The sequence below is a fragment of the Candoia aspera genome, chromosome 4 (assembly GCF_035149785.1).
Source record: "Candoia aspera isolate rCanAsp1 chromosome 4, rCanAsp1.hap2, whole genome shotgun sequence".
Lineage (NCBI taxonomy): Eukaryota > Metazoa > Chordata > Lepidosauria > Squamata > Boidae > Candoia > Candoia aspera.
Genome location: NC_086156.1, coordinates 85,711,609 through 85,737,571, shown reverse-complemented (window position 1 = coordinate 85,737,571; position 25,963 = coordinate 85,711,609). Strand labels below are relative to the sequence as shown.

Genomic DNA, 25,963 nt, shown 5'->3' with positions numbered 1-25,963 from the left:
GGCAAAGTGGTGTTTCAGGATCTGAAAAGCAGTCCCCGTGATAGTGGGAAAATGCTAGGAAGAAGAAGATACATTCACTTGTTGTACTAAACCAAAATATGTTATTTGTGGCTTAGCACACTGAATCCAGACATTCTGTAATTTGTAAATCATGGTTTATGGCTTAACATTTTTTTTATTTATCTATCAAACTGTCACCGCCCATCTCCTCCCACTGGAGGGACTCTGGGCGGTTTTGTGATTTATTTAATGAATCATGGTCAAACTATGGATCAGCATGATGGTTTAGCAAAGGACACACAGTACTTGATTTTACATTTTGAACTTAGTAACAAAAGTTGCCCTCCAAATAGGTTTATAAAATTTCCATGTAAACCAGTATGTAGTGGGGTTAAAGAACGGTGCTTTCAGTTCTTTTTGTCGTTAATCGTGTTCTTTTGATTGTGAGACATTTTTCCAGAAATGGTTGGGGTGCAATTATTTAGGCCTGTGTTCTCTCTTCCTAATGGATCTCTTCTTCACAACAGTGCCGTAACAGTTGTGATTAAATAACAACATATAAACTCTTTATAAAAATGTACCAGGATGGGAAGTTGGGATATGTTAAATCATACTTGTTTTGTTGTTGTTGTTGTTGCTTTTCTTTGACCTTTTCTTTTTAAAAAATGTTCAGCAAAGATAGATAAAATCCTGGTAATAGCTCCAATTCCATTGTAGCCCTTTGTGCAACTTTGCATGGCTGTGCATTCATTTACAATTAGAAAGTTTGCTCTTGAGGAAACCCCTTGGACAGACAAGCTCAGTGTAACCTCTGTGTAACCTCAGAGTCAGGATGCAGTATGCAGAGGGGCTGAAATGTAGGATGCATCCCCATTAATAAAATTAGAGATAATTTCCTTTCTCGACCCACCTTCAACTAAGGAAGCATAGACTGTTGTACACATTTGTTTTCAAGATGTGCAATCTCTACATGCAACTTGGGATAGTGTAAAGTATTTAATATCTCTGGGCTGAAGTACATTATCTTTAATATATGGCACTCACTGACAAATAATTCTGGCTGAGTTTCTGGTAGTCTTTAATTAAATCAAACATATAATGGATCAGCAACATGCTGTCCCTGCCTTTTCTCTTTCCCCTGCACACAGCAGCCAATACACAAAACATAAATGGGAAATTCAAAATGTGAAGGTCACATCCCCATGAAATATTAACTGGAATAAAGGGAGGAGATGTGGGTTGTTGTCTGCTAGCTTGTATTACAGTAATGTAAATAGACAATGTTTCATGTTGTTGCTCCAGGAAGCTATGCTCCATAACTTTGGTTGCAATCTGCATTAATATGTTGGTGGGAGTGGTAGAAGCTGACATGGGGTGGGGTGGGGGGAGAAAAGTCTAGGATTGGTAACCAAAGCTATGTTCTATCTCCTAAAACTTATTTTAGAATTAAAACAAAGCAGGATTTGGTAGGACTGATGTGACTATTGAAAGATACCAAAATAGTACAGAATACTTGTTTGCAAATCTGCTGCTGTAGTGGGGAGAAAAATCAGAATCCTTTCTAGGCCAATAGATGTTAAACCGTCTCCACCAATCAGGGCTCTTCTGCCAGCCAGCAAGGGATGTCTCTGCCGACCTGCTTGGTTTTGCATCAAAAACAAACCAAGACCTTTTGCATCTGTACAAAAAGAATGCAATATAGGAATGTCACGTGTTTATGGCATTGACAAGCCACTGGGCTGCTTATTCTGCTATATTGTGGTGGTCTTCTTTCCCCAATCCTGACATTCAGGCATCTTATTGGGTGGGAGATGGGACAGAGCAGGATCCCTGCCAATGGCTGTATACAATGCCAGTCCAAGACAAAATAGTGCTGTTTGTGCAGTAACATTCACTACTTGCAAATGGGAGTTCCCTCCTTGGCAAAAATCTTGGGACTGTAACAGGAAGAACCCAGGACTTCGTCCAACAATAAACCACCAGCACTAGCATCTTAATTTGCAGGCAGAGTCAATCTGATCCATGTTCTGAGTTGCATAAGATTGCTCATGGAACAGCAAATCATTCAAGTGAGAAATAGTTTGCAGCATTCCAAAGATCCATTCTATCCTTTTAGAGATACAGCTACTGACTTATATAAGGGAAGATAGGGAAATTGAGAAAGAGCAAAATCTAGAGCAGTGTTTCTCAACCTTGGCAATCCCCATGGAATTCTGAAACTAATGAAAACTCAGCATGGCTGGCTGGGGATTTCTGGGAGTTGAAGTCCATACATCTTAAAGTTGCCAAGGTTGAGAAACATTGATTTAGAGAATCACATCATTTCCAAAACTTTTTTAAAAAATTAAATATCCATGACTTAAAATGAGCCTGGAAATTATCATACTTCCAGTCCTGATTCCTACCTTCAGTATCATTGTTAATTGGACTAGAAATTCAAGTAGGAGAGAAATGAATATAAAATGAGGACATACAATAACAAATTTCTAGTCATAAATTTTGCAAATTTATGAACAGAAAGTAATATACCCTTCATGAATATAAACATGTCTGCTTCCTGTTGAGAAAATTCCCCCACTTTGTTCTGCTATAGAAATCAGTGACCGGATTTGGGTTTTAAAGCCTTTAGAAAGAACACAAAAGAGAACTAAATCACAGAACCAGTTGTGAGGTGGGTTGAACAATTCATAGCAGAAATCATGAGTCTGCTTGGTGCAGAGTTGATACATATTTTATCTTCTGACTGGTTCAGTGTCAAGTAGAGGAGATCACTGGCAATGGCAACACCTCTAATTATTTTTTCCCCGTTTTTGGCTTGAACGTATGCTACCATTCCATATAAATAAGAAGGCTGCATTTCAGGCCCAGCCCAAACTTAGGTGCTTCATTCAATAAGTATGACAAGGCTGAGGTGTTTGAAGAGTTCAAGTCAGACCAGCTCTTCCATGATTCTCTAATCAAAAAACTTTCATATCTTTCAAGGAAAGTTTAGCAGGAAAACTTCCATCTTAGCTAGAAGGCTATATTTTCCTCTTTCCTAACCTTGTATTTGAAGGAGGAGGAAAACGGTTTCACATATTATTTTGGCACTTTAAATTTATGGTTAGAGTGCCTAGAAAAAGTGGGTTGGGCAGAGAATGTTTCCTATAGTCCATAACATCTATGGATGGCTACACCTGATAATACTTATGCAAGATAGTTAGGTACTATCACTTCTGCAGTAAAGTCATAACTTTTCTTGATGATCCACCCAGCGGCCTATGCCAAATCTGCCTGCCTTTTCCATCCTTTCAGGCCCTAATTTATCCATTCCAATCCTCCCTTGGGGCTTCTTTTTAATTTTGCTTGTTTTCTCCCTTCCCCATTCAACTGTGTCCATCACAAAATAAAACAGTAGATGGGAGACACTTGATGTTTTAAAGATATAGGAGCAATAAAGGAGGTATACTCTTTAGCACTGATCTGCTTCAACAAAACTGTCCTTTTCCTGGCCAGATGGTTCTACTTCAGTGTAAGTTGAACGGTTTCTGAACTTCATGGTAGGCCACTGATGTGGTCTTCGCTGTGGTGCAAAAAGAGAGAGAGAAGTTTCAGCTTGAGAAAAGGGAAGGTCTTTTTTTTTTAAAGAACCCCCTCCCCCAACCTCTCCCCCAAATCCAGGAAGACAGTATAGCCCTACCTGCTTTTCATCATGGCTTCCTAATTGCAATTCTCACCCTCCAAATGTTAAATACTGTACTACTCTTCTAAAAACATGTTAGGAACTATTCCTTCTCCAATGTTATCTTTATCACAACTCTGTGTGGGAGATCAGGCTAAGACTAGCATAAAGTCCCCGAGAAAACTTCATCTGAACCCGTACCTTTCCTGATCCTCACTAAATACTCTAGCCCAGTGTTTCTCAAGCTGGCAACTTTCTGGCCAATTCTGGGAGTTGAAGTCCACACATCTTAAAGTTGCCAAGGTTGAGAAACACAGTTCTAGCCATTGTACAACACTAGATCTTAACTAAATCAGTGGTGCTGTCAGGTTTGAGGAGAGCTTGGACAAGATGCTTTCTGCAGTTACTGACATACTCCCAACCATTTTATTCTCTAGTTTTGCTTCCTTCCAATCCCTTCTTTTTTCCAGATTCTTTTTTCCTCCTTTTCTTTAATTTTTGAAAGAATCTCAAAGTGCTGTTGCTTTTCCCTCCTTTATCACTTCTCCACAAACCTCTGAGGGAGGGAGAAGAAAGGGCAAAAACAGGTCCTGTTTTAATTTCAAACAACTGTGTGATGTCAAATTTGGCCACCATATTCCTGCACCCAATGATCCACAATACAAAACTGTTATTGGCCTGAAGCCATAGCGGGCTTTGTGCAGCAAATTTAAGGATGGGACCAGGATACAAAGTAGAGCTTCTTGGGGGCCAATTTAAATGATAAGGCCTTTGCAATCCCTGGCACTCATTTTGCCCTTAAAATTCCCCAACCCTGCAAATTGTTTTTTAAAAAAGAGGTAGGCTTGTTTGTTTTATTCTGTCCACTCTGGAGGGATTCTGGGAACCACAAAAGGGGTGCTGATAGATTGCAGATATCCTGTGGGATGCATTTCTTTATTCCTGCTCTAAACTTTTTCTTAGTTTTAACAAATCCAGCTTTTTAAAAAGACAAACTATAAACAAGGGACTTCTCTTAAGCTCACCTCAATGAAGAACAAAGCAGCACTGGAAGTAGGATTACTGGTGATGTAGATGCCAGCGAGAATAAGAGCTGCAATCAGAAGAACTGCCAGGAGGATTCCAACAATTGTTCCTGTATGGATTTGGGATCCCCCCTTTTTTGTAGGGAGGCCATCTCTCAAACCTTTCGGGAAGATTATCATAAGGGATGGGAAAAGAGACAATTGTGAAGCATAATTCACTTCATAATTCACTTCTCAGTGGTGGCCCCAACTCTTTGGAATATCTTCTCCTCTCCCCTTCCACGAGGTACAGAGGGCTTTTCACAAATGCGTTAAAGCTGTTCTGTTTGAATGAGCTTTTGGCCTGATATTGTTCATGGGCACTTTCTTTATGAACTCTGATTTATGTTCTCTTTTTGTGTATTTACATTTTATCTTATTGTTACTTGCCTAGAGTCTGTTAGGACTGGCACAGGATATAAATACTGGAAACCAACAAATCAATATACAGTTGGTGGAGTTTCTACATTGTGCAAAGTGAAGACTAAGAAAACACATTATGGTTGGCATGATATGTGAGCCAGCCCAACCACTGATTGTCACTAGCTCCCCAGGGTTTTAGGCAAAATGTTCCACTACTACCTGGAGGTGATGCCAGGGACTGAAAGTGGTGTGATTGGGATAGTATGTGGAACTGAACTCCTGATCTTGTGTAGTGAGCCGAAGTGAGAGTCGCTGTCTTAGTCATGCTACCATTAAGGTGTCGGTCTAGAATCGAGGAGACCCAATTTAAGTACGTCCTTAGAAATGCAAGCTCGTTGGCTGACTTTGGGGCATCACTATCTCTTAGCCCAATGAATCTTGCAAGCTTATTGTTGTGGGAAAAAATTGAGCTTAAGTTCCTGGAGGAAAGGTGGGATATGAATCTAATAAACAATCAAACACAGACATTCCAGTAGTGTATATTAATAGAGGTTTTGCATACATTCAGCTAATGCAATGCAACAATGAAATTTGAGGGATGTAATTATTGCTCTGCATAAGCTGTGCACCCAGAAAATTGCCTTTGCAGCATGCAGGGGCACATGACAAAGAAATTGCTATGGGAAATATTTTCTGACTGCAGGAAGTTTGCAAACCCTGTTTTTAAATATAAGGGGTATACACCCATGTTTCATGGAGTAAAGACAGAAATAGAACAGAAGAGAAAGAAAGAAAAGGAGGCAATAGGTAAGTGAGAAAAAGATCAAAACCTACTACCAAAATAATATGTTATTCCTTCCCACCCCTTAAAACAATAGCACTAAAACCCAGCAAGCTAACAGGACAAATGACATAGTATAAGCTGCAGCAAGGCAACAGAAATGGTGGCGATAAAACTATAGGGATGAAGTAGTAGAAGCCAAAACCACAACAAAAGAGTGGACCCTATGGGGCTATTTGCAGCATTAACAACCAGTGAAATAAAAAGGACGAAGTGCAACTTTCAGAGTGTTTGGAAGGGTTAACACTATATTGTAATAATCTGAAGAGGAGGGCCTGAAGGACAGCTGCCAAATCCTTTCTAGAAGAAAGCCTCTGTCATCTGTCAACTGCTCCTAGCTACTGCCACCATTTGGTCACTGAAGGTCATCAGATAAAGCAAAGGCATCAACTAAACAAACATGCATCAACCAGGGAAAGGGTCTATATTGGGTAGGGTGAGATGACTGTTTCTTGTCAGGTGATTTTGATGTCATAAAAGAACAGCAAAATATCACTTATACAATTTATGATTGCTTGACTTTTTAAAAACTCCAATAGACAGGAAGCAATTTAATTAGCTTTGCATACAATGTACTTTCAATTGAGCAGGGAAAAGGGGGCATGAGCTACTCCTGCCACAGATTAACAAAATGTCTGGATGTTACTTCCCTCCTTCATAATAGCATCACAGAGGACATCTCTTTTATTAACTGTTCCCCAGCACCAGCTAAGGAGTAACTTGAGAGCAGTGTGTGTTATGTCAAACTCCCAAGACATTTTTCTCCAACCAGGTAATCTTCAGATCTGTAGGACTATGTCTCCAATGTCCATGCTGGCTGGGGATCATGGGAGCTCTAAACAATCTGTCTGGAGAGCACCAGATTCAACAAATCTGTCCCAGAACAGGTATATTTTCACAAACCTTGGCCATAAAAAGACACTTACCTTCTCCTGGGTTCTGGTTCAATTTTGTGTCATCTGTAAGAATGAAACAAAAGCAAAAAAGTGGAAATGAACTAACATAGCAAACTCTTCTTGAGAGTTTAGATCCCTCTATGCTGTCTGCTAATAATCCTTCCAGAAGAAAATCCAGAAGTGTTATGGATTAAATTAAGTGTCTACTTAATTAGTAGAGACTTGTGTTCCTTTTAAGATGATGCAGCTAAGTCACTGAATTGCTACTGAATTAGTCAATGCTCTAAATACCGCACACGGGAAGATACAACAGGAGCGCCCTGTTGTGGCTCAAGCCCCAAATTTTCAGGTAGAATAGCGAGGCCATTGGTGATAGCCTGTTGTAGGATATTAGAGATTCTGAGCAGGGCTACTGGAAGGAGCGGGAAGCTTCTTCCCTTCTTCCTCTCAGTTATCTTCTCCCCACAAAACAAAATAAGATGGAAAAGCAGCTGGGATTATCTGTTGCTCCACAGAACACTCTTTTGCAATCAAGGGACCCATATGGGTTGCAGTTACCCCTGCTGTGTTCTGTGACATTTCCCAGTTGTGCATTTGTTTTGGAAAGGAAACAAAAGCATGGATTTGTTTCTTTTTCCATAATGCTTACTCTTAAATAGCCAGCTAAGTATTTTTTTAGTAGAATAAATAAAATGCAGAAGGAGTTGCCCATAATGGCTGAACCAGAATGGAACTGAACTGAACCAAGCTTAGTGTGGCTTTGGTGGTGAACCTAGTTTGAGTACTTATTCAAGATTTGTGGAATAATAATAAAAGGAGATGTACCACTGAGCATGTGCAAAGCTTTCCCCCAGAACACTCTTTTCAACCTATTGAACTGCGGTTCCCATCATGCCCAGCCAGTATAATCAATAATATATTGGACTGCAGCTCTCATAATATCTACCCAGCATGGTCTCTGGCTTCAGATGAATCCCTGAGGTCTTTCCAATTCCACATTTTGTTTCTTCTACAAATAAAGTCTTGGCACAGCTTTCTGAACATGTTTGTACACATGGGCATGTACACACAGACATACGCATATATCAGCCTGTGTTGTGATAAAATAGATAATAAGCTTTGTGTATGTATGTGTGTATGGATATGTGCTATGCATAAAAAGTGTGTCTGGACACATACATTAAACACTTTTTCTTCCCTGCCAAGGTTAAAAAATGAAATGAGAAAACGATAGTTTTTCCTCATCATTTTTTTCAAAGTCAATTCTATCTCAAAAGGATTCATCCTCTTTCCTTCACTGCTGAAGGGCAAGTACTAATGTTCTTTTCAGTTTATTTTAATTAGCAAATGAGGTAGGCACTATTAAGCAGCAAAATTAAATCAGTACCTGCCACTAATCTCAGAGGAGAACACAGTTTGGTGCTAATTTAGGTACACTGCACACATAATCCTGAGGAATAGGACAGCACTTTTGAAAAATGGGGGAAACTAAGCTAGTTTCAAAAGTGCAGTTGGGATCTGTGGCAAAATACTGCACAGTCAAGTGCCCTAACTGACCTTGCAGGGGTGTGTAAAAAAAAAAAAAAGTCAAGATGATGGCCACAGCCATACAGTCTAACCCGCCTCCTTTTTATGTGAATCAATGCATGTTAAAAAGGGGTGGAGATTAGATCACATGGTTGTGACTGCCATCTTGACTTTTTTTTTGTTTTACCCATTCCCTGTGGACACTCATGTAGTCTTGGCTGATCTCAGAAAGCTAATTAGAATCAGATTTGGTTAGTACTTAGAAGGGAAGCCTCCAGGAAATTCTTGGTCTGGGAAGTTTAGGAGAAGTATTCTGGAAGAAGGCAATGACAAACCATGTCTATACTGTTGCTTTGAAAACTCAAAAGGGACTTTATTTTTACAGTGCCCTTACTCAATAATCACACCCCTACCTTCCATCACATTCCTTTTTCCAATGTTTCTCAACCTTGGCAACTTTAAGATGTGTGGACTTCAACTCCCAGAATTCCCCAGCCAGCATGTTTAAAGTTGTCAAGGTCGAGAAACACTGATCTATTCCATTCTTTCTCCTAAATCCAACTCACCGTTAGGTGGTGGAAAAGAATGAATAAATCTCTTTTATATCTTTGTGCGGCCACCTAGTGGTCATTCAGATTTTTGCAGTCCTATCCCCATCAGGTTCTCTGTCAGCCACCACCCCTCAGATCCTATGACCAGTGAGCATACACTGTCCTCATTGGGCTGTTTTTGGCATCAGCTGATACCTCCCACTTCTGCACAGGTAGGTATGCAGGTGGCCACATAAAAATCATCGCTCAGAGCTGAAGCTGGGAAATAATAATGCCCTGCATAATGGAAAAAGTAGTATATGTTAATTTAAAAACCGACTGGAAAAATGTATCTGGGCCTTTCCCCCTTGTACCTAACCAGATACACGTATGACCAAGCAACATCTTTTTTCTGCTGTGTTCCCATGAAGTTGCCTTAATTTTGTCCCCAGCCCAGGAGTGAGACAGGCTTAAGGCGTGCACAGCATTCCTCCTTATTCCAATACCGTCTAAGGGCAGCCTCAAGCTACTGTATATAAAACTTATCATGCTTTGCCACCTGCCTTGGAGAGAAGTCAGATGAGTACACTTGAAGCAGAAGCACAGAGGCAGATAGCAATCAGCAGCGGGGACAACCAATTTCACTTGGACATATTTTTCTGCTGATTCAAAGATGGGTCGATAGCACTTCAGCAACTGTGGGGAAAGGCCCTTGTTTTGAAGCAAGGCACTCAATTGACATATATTTGAGGACTGAGGGTGGTTATCTCCTTGTAACCAAAACAAAAAACAAAAACCCTCACCCCACAATCTTGCACAGAAAGCTTTGCTTTATAATTCCTCCAAATTCACATATCCTAGGTAATGGGGTTTTCCAAACAGAAGGAACTGTGTCTGCAGTATGGTGCAACAAATGCATTTTTGGAAGGTGAGAATTTGTAGCTATGTGAGAAAAAAACCAAGTAAACCCTAAGTCAGTTTCAGAGTGGTTAATGTATGAACTGCAGTTTCTTTAATGGGGTGGAATGGTGCTGAACAGTCTGTAAAAAAATTAAGAGAGCTGACTGTATCATTTCTAATTACATTAGTCTCCGATGGCCTCAATGCACAAGAATCTCATGGCATCTCAGCTTTTGACCCAAGATGGTACCTACCTTCTGTGGTTAAGCTGTCTACAAAGTGGGAGGATGTTGTGAATGTGTCTTCTGGAAGTGGCGTGAAGGGGCCATGGTTGGGAGTTGAGGACATGTAGTGGTCATCCCCTTCAAAGTCTGCACAAGTCTTCTCTTCTGACTGAAAGGACGATGCAAAATAGAGTCACTCAGGCCCTGGCTTCGAAGAGAGAGGCCTCAGGGTCAATTCAGAGCTAGGCCAAGTCTACCAAGTACCTGATTCTTGCCCCATCCATCCCTGTTGGGTCTCCATTGCCTTGTTCTTTTCAAGGATCCTTTAACAGAAGCAACTCAAGTAAGTTGTACAACAGAAGAGAAAGGAAGCGGGGCTGTTCTCTGGTTTCACCCGAAGCCATTCCTCCAACTAACAGCAATCACTCTCAGCTCATTAGCTTAAGGACCACAACAGCTTCTCCTCCTCTTCCTAATACCGTTTTTCTTGTTGGGTCATATCTTTTAAATTATAAATCTGAGGAGAAGGACTCTAATACTATCAATCTTCAGAAACTGGCACCCCAATTTTTTCCTTTGCTAAAGGGCAAGATAAAATATGTTTTAAATACCAACTTTAAACCAGTAAATAGTACCTCTCCTGATGTTATACGTTTATGTGTATCTATAATATTCTGGAAACACACAGATATGGAGTCTTTGCAATCTAATTGTAAAAGCTTAGTCTTCCTCTCTACCTCACTCCCGCTATAAAATATTTTCCACCATTTGTCTTACTCTGAGCACATCATTCATCCCCCCTCCTTTGATCTGTTGCTAGTTGTGTAATGTCAATGTTATCTTCTCCATAGTCCCAGCATTGTATCTCTGTTCAATCGATTCTTCCACATGGTCTTCAGTAACTAGAAATGATTGGTGGCAATTTGTCAACTGACTCTCACTTTCCTAGTGCTGTCTTTTGTGCCTTCATCTTTGTCCAGAAATATAATGCAGATATGTGCACACCGCCTTTTTTGATACCGCTTTCTTAAACTCTTTAGATGATCAAATGCACTGAACGTCCTGGGGCTGATTAAGCAGAATGCATGCAGAACAAATAGCCTTTCACTTCATTCCCCCAACTAGATTTTTTTAGCTGAGTGGAATATACAGGCTGTGCCAAAAGTCAGACCCCATAGGCCAATCTCAATATGCTTTATTAATTTTTTTTCCAGAGAAAATGTTAGTATACTTAGGAATATTCAAAGGTCATGCGTCAAACGAGTAAATAGGTATTTAGAAGAAAATAGCAACTAATTTAAATATTTAATGTAATTTATATAATTGTCTATGGGCCTGATTTTTGGTACACCCTGTATATTATACTATTACTTCAAAAGTTCCATATTCTCTTCTGGCACTTCTATACATTCTTCATGATTGCTTCCAACTTCCATTGGACTTGTGTAGCCCAACAGTTTTTCTCCTTTTTTCCCCCCAGTTTAAATATCATGGGAATTGCCCCCAACATCTCCCCACAATTTTCCTGCATATCTCCAAGATTTTGCCAGTCAGCAGAAACTCCATCTTCCAATCTTCATGAGTCCAGCATATATATATCTGTGTTAGGCTGACATCTCACCTTCTCTCTAGGGCCTCAAGGTGCCATATGTAGCATTCCCTCCTCCAGGTTTTCCCCACAGCCACTCGTAAAGAGGTTGGGCTGAAAGATAGCAACTGGCCCAAAGAGCTTCCATAGCTGAGAGTGGACCTATCCTCATCTAACCCCTTAGCTACTACATGTCTAGGTATTTGCATTGCTCTCACTGAATCTCTGCCCTCATGTGATTCCATGCCATCATCTGTCTTTAGCAACGGAGCCAGTTTACTCCTGGTTCAGTTACAGTTCAACGGGAACTTCTCTGAATCTGGTTTTCAGCTGGGAATGGTGGAGCTCTGCTATTTGGGGGTGGGTTATTTTTCCACTGAAGGGAATTCTTGCTTCATCTCTTCTTCAGCTTCTGAACTTCAATATCCTTTAGGTCCTATAAGGGGAATGCTGATTTGGCAGTTTTGCCCCACCCCATCAAGTAAGGAAGCTAAGTAATCCAACATGAAATTGACAAATTTCTCTCTTCTCTTGATGAGGTACAAATTCCATGCAAAGGACCCATTTTTTCAATTCCTTTTCTTTCCCTTTGTGTGGAGTGAGGGTGAAGAGAATGATTTTTGGTACTTGTTCTCAACATTTCTGGTTTGGTAGAAATAAAGATGACTGTGGATCATTTTCAATTTGCTTTTGAGCCTGGGGAGAGGAAACAGTGGCAGTGTAGAAGTGCTCATTGGTGGGCATTCAGCCAGAACTGAATATTTTATCTTTTATGTCTTCTTCAACGATAACCATTACCTCTCGGCCACAGCCGTATTCCAGCCACTCTTCACGGTATCGATCAAACCCACTGGAGCACCTGTGGAAAAAGAAAGCATAACACCTGATATTAAAACAATAAATGGAGATGTTTGTTAGATGATGCTTTTACTGTGAATGTTTTCCCTAAGAAACCTAGGAAATAACTTATTCTTTCTCCCCTTCAGTGGCTGAGTTCATGCAACACACCACACTAAGCTAGAGTGGAGCTGTTTGCAGTTCAGCGTATTGTGAGAATGCAATATATTATATGAAGAGAACAACTGTGTTTTGTTAATCACGGTTTAGCATGCTATGTGTACCAAACCTCTGGGTAACATTTTCTGGCATATGGGCAGTAAATGGGAAAGAACTGCAGGTAATGCAGGAGGAAAACACAGAAGAGCACTCTATTTCTCATGAGGAACTGCACCACCAATGCATAGACTAGGATTCCTAATATTTGTCAGTTAGGTAAGGAGGAGACTTTTGACAGATCCAGATAGGAGGGGCTGAACTTGAAGAAATCTACATCAAAGTGCCAGAATCAAGGTCTTTATGAAGTTCTTTTATGGAAAACTGTAGCCACTTTATCAAAACTGTTCTCTCTTTCTCTCTGGGCAAATTCTTGAGGCTTTTTTTCTCCCATACACCCCTAAAATTATAGCTTCCTTTAGATGCTGAAAACGTTTTGCTAAAAAGGCCTGCTGGCATGCCTGTACCAGGCGATAGTTGCCAGGCCTCCTTAGTACAAACGCTGCCATCGGAGTAAAAAAGCAATTTAGAGCCTCCCTCCTCCTCAGACAGCTTGCATACTGTGCTAGCAAAGGAAAGCCCTAGGACCATCTGGTCCAATCTATGTGGGAGGGCCAAGTGATTTTCTAAAGTATGGTTGTATCATCAGAAATCCCAGCTGGGTTTAGCGCACCAGACACACAGACACCAAAGAAATATAACAAACAGCCAAAAAGGCTTGCTCTGAGGAACTGGGGATTCCATTCCAGCACAGCTGGGTTGGAAGCATATAAATGTTCCCTTAGCTACTTTGGACTCTGTGTCTGTATTGGAAGAGCACATCCTGATCTCCCTGAAGAGCCCTGCCCGACCACAACTGACTGGGTTTGCAAACAATTCCCCATGGAGCCTAAACGTAGCCTATTCCTCCTGCATGTTCATTGCACCAACTGTGATTTGCTACCACTTTGAGGTGCTTGCTGGGAGGCAGTAGATGGGGCAGGAAATCAGTCTCTCCCAACCCACCCAAAAGGCTGGAGCCTCATGTTCACATGTGGATTATTCCTGACACAAAGGTGTCCAGGAAGAAAAGAACCTCATTTCTGATGCTTGCAGAGCAATTGAGGTTTGGGCTGTTTGCCTTGCAGCCCCACAATTTTAGGCAGCCCTTTAAGCATGCTGGGGAGTGTCCTGTTGCAGATGTGGGGAGTGCTCTGCATTTGGTAGGATTCAGCATTTCCATCTTCATTTCTGAATGCATCAAAGAAAGTGCACAAATTTTCTAACTTACTCTTATTGTTATTATTTCTATTTTGCTTAGAAACATCTACCAATTAAAACGATCTAAATCAGCGATGGGGAAATATTAACCACTTTAGGATTCTTAAAATTGACTCTATCTAGGCATTTTGGATAAACTAAACTTAGAATGCAAGTTAAAATTAACAATGGACACATATCATATAGACATAAATCAAATGTATGGATCTCCTGTTTTAGCCAGTTGTAGAGCAGATCAATTCCTCATTTCTCGAGTGCATTCCAAAGGTATATCTACTTTATCAGGTATATTACTTGGGAGCATATGAGCCGGACACCTTACTATGCTAGCTAAAAAGCTGCTGGAAGATACTGTGTTTGCCTGCAATCCTAAAGCTATCTTAGAAAGATACTGCATTTACCACCAGAAAAAACTGACTGCATCTTTGATTTGATGCATTAGTGCTTTTAATACAGGACTGTAGGACAGATGTTGAGGGCCTCACTGCACAGAAAGCAAAAGGCTCCCAAAACACAGCTCAGGAGGCTTCAAAGCCTATGTTAGAAAGAAAATTCTTCTAAAGACTATCTAGTACAATTCTGCTTTATGGACCATAAAAGGGAGAATAGGAGCCTTGAAAATGCTCAGTTAGCTGTACAAGTATTTTGTGATATCTATGTCACAAAAGTATTTTGTGACATCTATGTCACTATTGATTCACATGACACATTCTCCACCCTGTAATTCTGGTGTTATGTTCCCCTCAATGTCCCATAGGCCTTCCCACCCCCACCCCCTTGCTTTGCCTGCTGCTCTAGAGTTCCTTGGGAAAATCATGGGTCTAGCATTCTGCCAAGCAAAATGTATTTCAAAGATATTTTAACTTCCAGATATGAACGGTTTCCTCCATGGATGGATGAGAGAATAAGTCATGTCTGTGCGTGATTGGAGCTGGAAAAGCAGCATGTCTTCTGATGCTAAGGAGACTGCTAATGAAAGGGACCGAAGAAAGCAAATCATACATAAAGGCAGGGGCAGCAAAGATTTAATTGCTTAGCTTTTCAGTGGAAAAGGGATTCCTGGACAAGAAATGATTATAATATTTTAAAAAGTATCTCAAATGTGAAGGAACGAAGGACCTGATATTCACAGCCCCCAAGCCCACAATTACATTTTGAGCAACACAAACTTGCAGTTTGTTCCTTGCAACATTTCCTCCTTCCATCATAGTTGCAAGACTTTGTTGTGGGCATTGTGCACATTTTAGACACAGCAAATACAGGAGTTCATTTTTTATTGCTGCAGGTGCCCACGGAACAGCAATTGAGTTTCAGAAAAATAGCATCACCACAGTGCCTCACACATGAAAGAGGCTCCGGGGTAGATCCTGGCTGGATAGCAGACTGAGTGAAAAACAAAGGCAATTTATTTTCCACTTGTCTTGTACTTCTAGTTCAATAAAAAGGGACAATTTCAGGTAACTGAGGACAGTGCTTAATAATTCCTGGTGGGGGGAGCAAGGGCCACAGAGAATGGGGTGATGATGCAAAATAGATAGAGCCATGTCAACACATGAGACTTTGGGGAAGATATTCTTTTTTGAAGTATGTTAACCCTACAGTATTTTACAAGTATTTTTCCTCCCTTAAAAGGTTGGAAGAACAAATTCTGCAATGCAATTGGAACACATTCTGAGAGGCTAACAAAAAAAGGCAGTTGGGGCCATGTGTGGCTCACCAATGGAGGTGTTCCACCCTTGAGCTAAATTTCAGCTTTTTATTAAATTTGCATTTAACAGTTATAAATCAGCACAAATAAATGTTATGACATCCTCTATCTTCTTTAGTCCTCTTTTTTGGTGAAGTATCAGCATAGCCCCCTACATGTAGCAGACCAGTTTGTCATATTTTGGAGGAAGAGGACCCATACAATCAAAAAAGTTGCATGGGATGTGGACACTCAGACTATTAAGTCTAGATTTTAAAATTCCCAGACTGCATGTGACTATTGTAGACTACAGAAATTCTACAGGTTGAGTTAGGTGAACGTTTCAGGACAACAGCCAGACAATATTAAGATACCTTAATTCCTTTGAGAAGTGAATGTAGATTCCTGCTTGGGTTTAGAAGACTTACCTCTGCAGAACATGGCACCAGCTGCAATTGAAGTTTAGGCCAGATGTCATACAGACCTCACAGTTGTGAAGTTGGAGACAAGCTACAAGTGGAAAGATGTAATGAATAAAGAAGGTTCCAGTCCTTACTTTCTAAAGCTGGCTTGGAAGGTGTTCTTTCTGTTCTTGTTCCCCCACATCTTAAGGAAGGCAGACTGAGACTAAAGAACTCTGTTACTTCATGTCCTCAGGATCAAACTAGTTCGATCATATTCCACCCAAGTATGCTCTCATCACCATAATATTCATTTATAATAAGACATCAGGTTGTTTTTCTTTTTTTGCATCAGTTGCTTTTGGAACATAAAATCAGACTGGACTGTATTCTGAACCCGACTGTCAGTCTATAATATGCTGTTGTTGAAAACTCCCCAGGAGCTGTGAGGAGTTTGGAAACGTACAAGTTATTCTGTAATATTTTTTTCTCTAAAAATGGCCCACCCCCTGCTAGTGCTTGTCCCGGGACGAACCACAGAATTCCAGAGAAATTGGGAAGGCTGCGTTGTTTCCTATCTTAAAAGTAAATCTTTTTTTTTAATTAAGCCCCACATTTTTATACTCTTGACACAGTATAAAAGAAGTTGCAAGAACTTGGAATTGCTTGCAGTTGACTTCATAATAAATACATTTTTTTTCTGTCCTTGTCTCTCTCACAACAGTCAGTTACCTGAAGTCTTTGCGGCAATGTGGTTTTCATTACTAGATGTGTGAAAACTTGAGTAGGGTAAACAATCCTTTACAGAGTGCAACTGCTTCTCTTAATACTGATGAAGGAATCATTGTACCATTAGCAGTCAGGATAACTCTCCAGTGAAGACTTGATAGCCACTAACTGATTTCAGATCCAGAATATCTTGATATAGGCATCTTCTACATACAAGGAATGCTGCAGTCTGAGATCTAAGCCACTATGCTGGCTGGGGAATTCTGGGAGTTGAAGTCTACACATCTTAAAGTTGCCAAAAATGGGTTTATATGAATTCAAGTTAATAAATAAATAAATAAATAAATAAATGCTTCCTTTGGAAGGGCAGGACAACTGCACATTGTGAGAACAGGTTATTTAAGGATCGCCTTACTCCAGTTACATCTACCCAGCCCACCAGAGCGAGGAGGCAGCGTATGTTGCGGGTCTCTTCAGTTAGGGAAGCTCATCTAGTGGGACCGAGAAAAAGGGCCTTCTCTGTGGTAGCTCCTATGGAACATCATTTCCCCCAGAGATAAGAGTGGCCCCCTCCTTGCTCCTTTTCCAGAAGGCCCCAAAGACGTGGTTTTGTCAGCGGGCCTGGGTACCCCAGGTTGCTACGGAGCCAATCAAGTGGTTAATCTGAGTATGTCTACTGTTGCCTTGGGGAGTATTTTGTTTTACAGATTTTAATTTTGTAAGCCGCCCGGAGTCACCGTGTATCAGTTGGGCTGCCATATAAATTTGTTTAATAAATAATAAATAAAAATAAATAAACTCTCACCTCATCCCACCTTTTATTTTTGTTCTTTCCCTCTCCCTTCTCCTACCTTGCCCTGATGGAAAAGTGTTGCCATTCCTCTGACAATGGTTTGCCTTCTAAAAATTGTCTCCCCTTCCTGCAAAAAAGTGAATATGGGGAAGCTAAAAGCAAAGATGGAGATAGAGTGCCAGTTGCTTCTAGCTTTGGGTACCCTCCACTGGCTGACATGGGGGAGCTCCCCAATGCAAGAAGGGGTGGCTCGGAATAGTCGCTGGACTCGACCCTGAACAGGCTTGCAAAAACAATAGTTATGGCTGGGGAGTGAAGCTAGCAGTGTTGTGGAAGAAGCCTAATGTTCAGCAGATGACTGAAACTTAACCTGATTCTATATTTGTACTGAACCCTAAATTTGTACTGAACTGGTACAGGAAAAAAACACTTGATGTTATCTGTTTAGGATTCAGAATTATTATTATTATTATTTATTAAATTTATATCACCGCCCATCTCCCCCAATGGGGGACTCCAGGACTGCTACTTCTTTAGTTTATAACAATAATATTAAAAGAAAATTGCAGCCAAGAGCCTTCCACGGTATTTGGCAACAATTTTAACAAGCCTTTTTTTTTTTAATGGAAAGCATTTATTATCATCGTGCAGCAAATACTTTAATGGTGATTTCATACTGTCTGTTGACCATCCATCTCTTTTCACTTACGCTTAGATCCTGGATTTTATTTTAGTCTAGTAAAATGTCTGCCAATCTCTTGCACCTCTTTTGTCAACAAAGCAAACATGTATGACATGAGTGAAGAGCCTTTCTCTCATCTCAGAGTGCTCCAGGTCAGGCCCTGAGACAAGTGCCCAGGCCAGCACCCAATCAAAAAAGCAGGGGTGGGCGGGTGGGGGCAAGCATAGGGGAGCTGGCTTGCAACATTGAAAAGCAAGGAAAATAATGCACATATTACTAGCTAAAGAACCTTTCGTTTGATCCAGAGCCTAAAATTACCTTTCTCTACAGCTTTTTGTTTAAACTCCACCTATCAAAGGTGTTTCAGCAAAAGAAAGGGAGGGCAGAAGCTTTTTTCAACCAGAGGCAAAAAGATATCAGTTAAACTCTTCAGTCTGCATTCCAGTTTTGAAACTTTTTCTCTTTGAATCTTGCTGAGGGCTGACATGCAGCATCTTTTCAGATAGCAGGTCATTCAATGATGCTATCAGCAGCTGAGCAGAGGTGGGGCTACTGCAAGACTTTATTTACATGAGCATTCCATAGGCTTCTGTAAAATTAGGGCTCAGCTTCCATGAAAATAGCATCATTATGTTTATATTCCTCAAGGAGTACAAAAAACCAAAAATAAGCACGTATTAGACTAGTGTTTGGGGGAAATTTGAGATCTAGCCAGGAAACGAGGAAATGTCCAAGTAACATTGTAAGATACAACATGTGTCCAGCAGGATGCTTTTTTGTGAATCCAGAGTTGTTATACCCAAAATATTTTGTTCTTGTAAAAAATTGCTTAATCTGTTTGTTATTTCACCTAATGTGCCAATAAGTATAGGGAAACTTTGCAAGATCTTCTCCACAATGTTCCTCTTCTGTTTTAATTCTTCCTTCCTTCCTTCCTTCCTTCCTTCCTTCCTGCCTGCCTGCCTGCCTGCCTTCCTGCCTTCTTCAGCAGATCCCAAGCTTGTAGATCTATTCCTTATTTGCATGACTGATTACTTTCTGCTTTTGCAAGAATAATGCCTGGAGAATGCAACGTAATGCAAATTTGGGGTGGCAACTTACTGGGTAGAGGCAAAAATTCCACAGCTGATGCACTAGTGATCTTGCTGATGTCCAATTCCACTCGATGGTATTCATATATGGTCCGATGGTGAGTGTCTAAAATAGTTAGGGGGGATATTAAATTAGATCAGGATTCCATACTGTCCCTTATGGGATGTGGCCGTATCACATATCTCCATCAACCTTTGCACATTAAATATTAAGGTGTAATTAGCTACCAGCTGGTTCTAAGGACTAAAAGGAGCCAAATTCACATAATAGGCAACACCCAGATAAAGGACAGGAATTTTGGTACCCTCCAGATGTTTTAGACTGCAGTTCCTATAATCCCAGGGTTTGGTGGAAGTCAAAAATATCTGGAGAGCTTTAGACTTCCTAAAGCCTGACCTGCCTCAGAGATTGCTTGTGAAGTCAGACCAAATATTTGTTGGTCAGTAATGGTAACAATAGCAGCAGAACTGTATCACTGTGGAATTCTCTCGTTTGGAAAGTGCATCTGGCTCTCTCTGTGGCTCAGTATTCAGATATAATTATAAGCAAGAATTGCTCAGAACTGTGGTCATTGTCCATTGTGTGCCGCCCAATTGTCCCTGCCAATTGAGGCAGCTAAACCAACTAGAAACCAACAAGGAAGCAAGTAACTTTCCCCATTATCCATCCCTAGAATTTAGCATGTCAATGTCTTAACAAATTAGGAACAGAAAGACAATGTCTGCTTATGAACAATAAGCTAGAATTCTCAGCAATTCTGGTTTATTCTTAGGTCTGGTTGCCTAAGAACTATTTTCATTCCTTTTAAATGGGCTGTTCATCTGCATCATTCTTTAAATCAGCTTTTAACTAAAACTATTAATTGACAGGTCTTGTAGCTGATGGATGTTATTTCATCGTAATCAAAGGTTTTGTTCTTTTCTTACTCATGCTGCAGCTTGGAAATCAATGTACACTGCCTTAAGCAGGCTTTCTGCCCAGACTGGGATGTGTGAATGGTTGAATGGGCTTACATGATAGAAATTGCAGTAGTAACAGTGGTTCAATAATGAAGCATGCTACCAAGGGTGGGTTGGCTCTGGGAATCTTCAAGTAGAGGAAGGAAGTTTTTCCTGAATGGAAGAAGTGATTTCCTTCTTCAGCCTGACCTTCTCCAGACAGGTTGGACTCATATGTTTGAAAGATATTGGTTTGGGGAAGGTTGGACTTCAACTCTATGGCCTATTAAATTAATGTGAGTGTAAGCCATAAACAGTGGTTTACAAATTACAGTGGCTAGACTTACATAACATGCTAAGCTAAAGACAAGTATATCATATAGAACATATTAAACTCTAAACCATGTTTAACAAATCACAATGGCTAGGTTCACATAATATGCTAAGATGAACAAACAAATCACACTGTGGCTTCATGTGATGGTCTGGTTCACTTGACACACTCAGTTCATTTTGGTTTGCAAATCATGGAATTATTGTGTAGCGTGTTGTGTGAACATAGTACATGGTAATTAGTATGTCATGTGAAACCAGCCTATACCTTTATCAGTATTTTTCTATGAAAACAGACTTCTTGAAAAAACAGGAAATAATCCTGTCAGGTAGAAATTGCTACTGTGTTGTTTTCTGTTAGCATGGAACTTTTAGCCAAGGAAATGGTTAAGTATGTGATTTCTCTGTCCACTATCTCATTCTGCTTTGTCGAACAGACAGCAGCCCCAAATGCTCATATTTTTAAGAAGGACTTTGTGTCTTAGAAGCTAAGAGCCTATTTAGTCATGAGCAAATCAGTATATGTACCATACTGCTGTTTTCTGTCACCCCATTCCTCTCCCCCTCCACTCACAGTCTGCCAGACTCACCAGGCACACCAGGGGAGGAGTTAAGGATCATAAAAGCATCTGAGAGACCAACTTTGACAGGATGTTGTGTAGAACTAATTTCAAGCACCGACATGGGAATCTGGAGCCAGGAAAGAGGAGAAGGCATAGAAATTTCCATTACTGGTATCAAGGATAGACCAGAAAACCAGGCTACCTCTGCCTACTCTTTGAAGTCCCCTTGTTCTAGATGGCCAGGACCTTGATGAACACTTGAAAAACTCATCCTTTTTACACCAGACTGGGTACACTCACCTCCTTGTAGCCAAAGACAATTCTGCCATTGTTGTGCAAAGCTGCCTGGAAGATGAAACAGCCTTTGTGTTCTTTCCCTTCCAGATATACTTGATCCCACTGGACAACAAACACGGTTCCTTTGAAAGTAGAAGGGCAAAAGAAAAGCAGGTACTAGAATGGGGACTAGGAATTGGAATAGTCTACTATGGCTCGACAAAATCCACGAAGTAATGGATCTGACCAATCTGTGTAGGTGGAAAGCCTTTCCTAAACCCCGTTTCTTGTCCTTCTGCTTGAGCATGAACAGAAAATACACAAGGGAATTTTACTAAGAAAGGAATTAGTTTTCTCAGTTGTTGAAATGTACTTCCAAGCACGTGCAGAATGTCTTTAGTAGAGTAACTGGGGAAGGCAATGGCAAACCACCCCGAAATAGACTGCCAAGAAACCGCTGTGAAAGCAGCGTTCCCCCAAAGAGTCAGACATGGCTCGGTGCCTTTCACCTTTCACACAACTAACCAAGGGGTCCACCAAGTAACCACTGAAAAGGTCCCCATAGATTTGGACCACCTGCTTCTGTAGGCCTTATAACCTTCTGCAGTATCTTTATCCACAAGCATGTGCTACAGAGATATGCACAGCATTTAAATAAATAAGTGCATATGTATATGTATATGTATATATCCTTAATCAACAAAAAATAAGGTAGGGTGGGAAGAAAACAGGACTGAAAAAACTTTATGAAAACATCAGCACAGATTAAGCGGTAACCCTGGTAACAATCGTTCCAGGCACTCAGCCATGTCACAGGCACATACACCGAGATACCAGGCGCTAGCAAAGATAACTGACCTGCATTTATCACCCCCCCTCCCTCGCACACACACTGATTACCCATTTGTAGTTCTATATTTTTGTCTCTTTCTAAAAAACCGGGCTGTAAATCAAATCTCCTATATACAACTGCACAGATGATCATTAAAAAGTTTTATGAGTTAGTCATCATCAGCCAAGAACAAAAGAGCTAATTAGCCTGATTCCAATCATCCTTCATTATGACTCCCCAACAAATAAATCCTAAGCAGGAAAAATAAAATAAAATATATACACCAAAAAGAGGGAGTTTCTGCCAGCCTTGATGTATAAGGGGGAAAGAGGGGGACAGGGACTCAGACTTTCTGGAGTTTGAGTTTCATTTTGCAAAATACAGTAAATGTCCAGTCTAGCATAAGTAGCAGGGGGCAAATTTGCATGGATAGAAGTGGTGATCTATGCCTGGGAAGGTTACAGAGGAGGGAAATATCACAGGGGCTCACCATTGTCGAAGTATTTGACGGTGGAGTTGCGTGAATAGCCAGGGTTGAAGTTTGCCATCAGAGGGGCAATATACTGTGTAGCTGTCAGCATCCGATGAATGACATCGCCCATGAAAATGAAACCTGCCAAGAGAGCAATAGGGAGGAGTGCATCATGTTCAGAGTCAAATGACCTCACTGTTGCTTTTCGTAAGTGTTGGGTATAATCCATAGTTCCAATGCCTTCTCTGTCCTACAAACCCCAGAGCCAGTATACTGCAATGCGTAAGAAGCCAGAGGCATTGGTTTAGATTCCCTCTTAGTCATTGGTTTCCATTTCTCATCCTAACCACACAAGGATGCTGTGGAAGCAGGAAAAAAAAGTGATGTATACTAGCAGTCTCCAACCGGATGCTTTTTAGATATATTGGACTGCAGCTCCCATCATCCTCATCTCCCACCATTCCTTCTGTGTTGCTGTGGGGAATGGATGGCAGATCCATTTAGGTCAGCCTTCTCCAATATAATGTTCCCAGATGTGTTGGATTATGATTCCCATTATCTCCAGCATCTGTAATCTACCTTTGTTTCCTCTCCCAAGTCAAGTGTGATGGTTGCCTTATTCCCAAAGAAACACAGACTCACTAGTTAGGGCTAAGGATTTCTGGTTTATTGGGAATAGAATGCATACACGAAAAAAGACGGGAATGAGCACATGGCGTGCGAGGTATCCGGTAAATACCCACGGTGCGGACCTGATCCTTCCCCACCCCCTATTGTCCCAAAGTCCTGATCCGGAGTCTTGATGGGCGATCAGGGTGTGATTCCGGAGTCTCGATGGGCGATCGGGGGGGATTAGCGCTGATTGCCTCTGTCCTCTTCCTGTGTCCGGAGCAGGTGTGTCCCCCGTGGTAATGCAGAGATGTCAGGGAGATAGGGTGATGGCTTTTCAGGTCAGGACAAAGGTATGGCTCCTTTGTCCTTTATTTGTATTTGTCTTTAAGTGTTTGTGAGATTATCACTGATTCCTTCCTCCTTCCTCTCCTTCCCCAGGAAGGCATGTTCCCCGTTGTGATGTATGTATACATCGCAACGGGGGACATGACATCAAGTAGCATGGTACCAAAGTCTGATCCTGTTATTTGGGCATATGAGAGTGAAAATACCTCATCTCTTTTCACTCCCCGGCAGTGAAAATAGTAGGAATAATAGAAAGCTAATGGTTGGCTGCCTTTTAATTTTCCACAAATCAGACGACCCACACACCACTCTGTCTAAAGCTAGGGCTGGATTATAAGATCTCACAGGAGGAAAGTCATCCTAATCTTTGGAGCTAGGCTGTGAGTACAACTCCTGCTAGTTTGATCATTGTGGTGATTTTACACAAAGAAATAATTGTGGTGATTTCTCCCACAAAGTGGGAGAAAGTAGAAATTCCAGTGATCTCCAGAGATAGATTCCAGATGTCACCACAAGCAAGTGTGCTGGATGATGGAAATCACAAATGGCATCAGACCAGAAGAAGGCAGGCAGAGCAAGAATAGATTCTCAAAATAACTTATGCTGGTTTTAAAGTGATTGCAAGGGGGAGGGAAGGGTGACTTAGCTGGGGCCCACCCATCTGTGGGAAATTCACAGTCTCTTCTTCAGGATTAATCCAAACTATTTTACTGTCTGAAGTGAAGGATAAAATGATGTCCCTCTCTCATTTCCCATACAGAAGCTGACAGAAAGTTAATTTCACTTCAAGACATGTTTTTCTATTGCACCTATAAGATAGCTATGCAAGGAAATGCGTGAAACACGCAGAATTCTGCTTTTCAACACTTCAGCCATAGGCATCCAATACAAATTACAGTCCTGCAAACATGACAAAATGTGCATTGAAACATCACAGCACAAACCCCAGTCTTTGCATCTATGTCCCAATGTCAGATGCATGTCCCATGTATACATCATGACACTTTTGTCATTTGCCCCAGCCCCTTTGAGGCCTATGTCTGCTCCTAAACATCTGTAGCTTGCAGGCAGTTTCATGTGATGTCATGCAAACTCCACCCCTTCTGGGCTTCATTGAAGGGCAGGACTTCTGGTGTGATGTTACTTGGTCAATGGACCCCTCTGTTTTTATACTGTACCTTCATTCTTGTCTGCAATAAAAATTCTTAACTAGTTGAGCCATATCTGTGAGACTTCTGCCAGATTTACCTGAGGAGCTTTATTTTATTTTATTTATTTTCTATCCCGCCTTTATTATTTTTATAAATAACTCAAGGTGGGGAACATACCTATTGTTCCTCCTCCTATTTTCCCCACAATAACAACCCTGTGAGGTGAGTTGGGCTGAGAGAGAGTGACTGGCCCAAGGTCACCTAGCCAGCTTTCATGGCTAAGGCGAGACTAGAACTCACAGTCCCCTGGTTTCTAGCCTGTTGCCTTAACCACTAGATCAAACTGGCTCTGTGATTTAGGGCCAGGTCTTGGTTAGGGGAGCCTGACAGCTTTTTTGTCTACTTCTACTCCCATGATTGCAGGAGAAGAACCATTGCTTAAGTGTCCAGGATGAATACAATGGCTACTGACCATCTTATTCCAGTATCAGAACCAAATGGCAGCTCAGATTGACAGGTTAGCCCAAGGTTTGCATCAATAGGCTCAACAGGTGGGACAGAATCAACTATGGATCCCTTGCTGTTGTTGTCTCCTAAATAACTCCTTAACCCAAACATGTAATTTCCTAAGCCTGTGGTGCTACTGTATAAGACCAGTCTGAGGCTTTTCAGTCTCTGCTTCTTTAAAGAACCACTGCTGGATACAGCTAGGGTGCCCATGCCAGATCAGAAGCATCTTTGCCTGCTTTGGATCCAAAATTTGCACACCTCTATCAACTACTATAGGCAACCCCCCTCCCTCTTGGGGTCCAGATTGACACTGCTGCGGTTGCTGCTGCCACCACAGTCATCTGACACCAAGTACTACAGTACCCAGGGCCACAACTAGGGGGGGACAACTGGGGCATGTGCCCCAGGCACGGCGCTGGTGGGGCGCCAAAATGAGCACTGGGAAGGGTGCCAAAATGAGTGCTGGGTGGGGGCACCAAAACGGGCGCAGAATCCATGTTTGCCCCAGGTGACACAGACCCGAGTTGCGGCCCTGACAGTACCTGATTCCCAGCCAGACAAATATGATGGGAATCCAAGCAAATGTTCTGCATTCCTTGCTCAAGATGAACTTTATATCTCCCTGAACCCAGATGACACT

At 41.3% G+C, this 25,963-nt stretch overlaps 1 protein-coding gene across 1 annotated transcript in view; it reads right to left on the bottom strand.

The window, feature by feature from the left end:
* Positions 1 to 267: 267 nt before the first annotated feature.
* Positions 268 to 25,963, bottom strand: part of PLXDC1 (plexin domain containing 1) — a 64,804-nt gene continuing 39,108 nt past the window's right edge. The window contains exons 5-14 of the mRNA XM_063300878.1: positions 22,724 to 22,846; positions 21,426 to 21,544; positions 21,153 to 21,252; positions 19,301 to 19,396; positions 16,023 to 16,104; positions 12,393 to 12,453; positions 10,037 to 10,175; positions 6,856 to 6,888; positions 4,687 to 4,847; positions 268 to 3,562 (exon numbers count right to left, since the gene is read on the bottom strand). Of these exons, the coding sequence (XP_063156948.1) occupies positions 3,452 to 3,562; positions 4,687 to 4,847; positions 6,856 to 6,888; positions 10,037 to 10,175; positions 12,393 to 12,453; positions 16,023 to 16,104; positions 19,301 to 19,396; positions 21,153 to 21,252; positions 21,426 to 21,544; positions 22,724 to 22,846 (1,025 nt within the window). The 3' untranslated portion in view covers positions 268 to 3,451. The remainder of the gene's footprint in view (positions 3,563 to 4,686; positions 4,848 to 6,855; positions 6,889 to 10,036; positions 10,176 to 12,392; positions 12,454 to 16,022; positions 16,105 to 19,300; positions 19,397 to 21,152; positions 21,253 to 21,425; positions 21,545 to 22,723; positions 22,847 to 25,963) is intronic.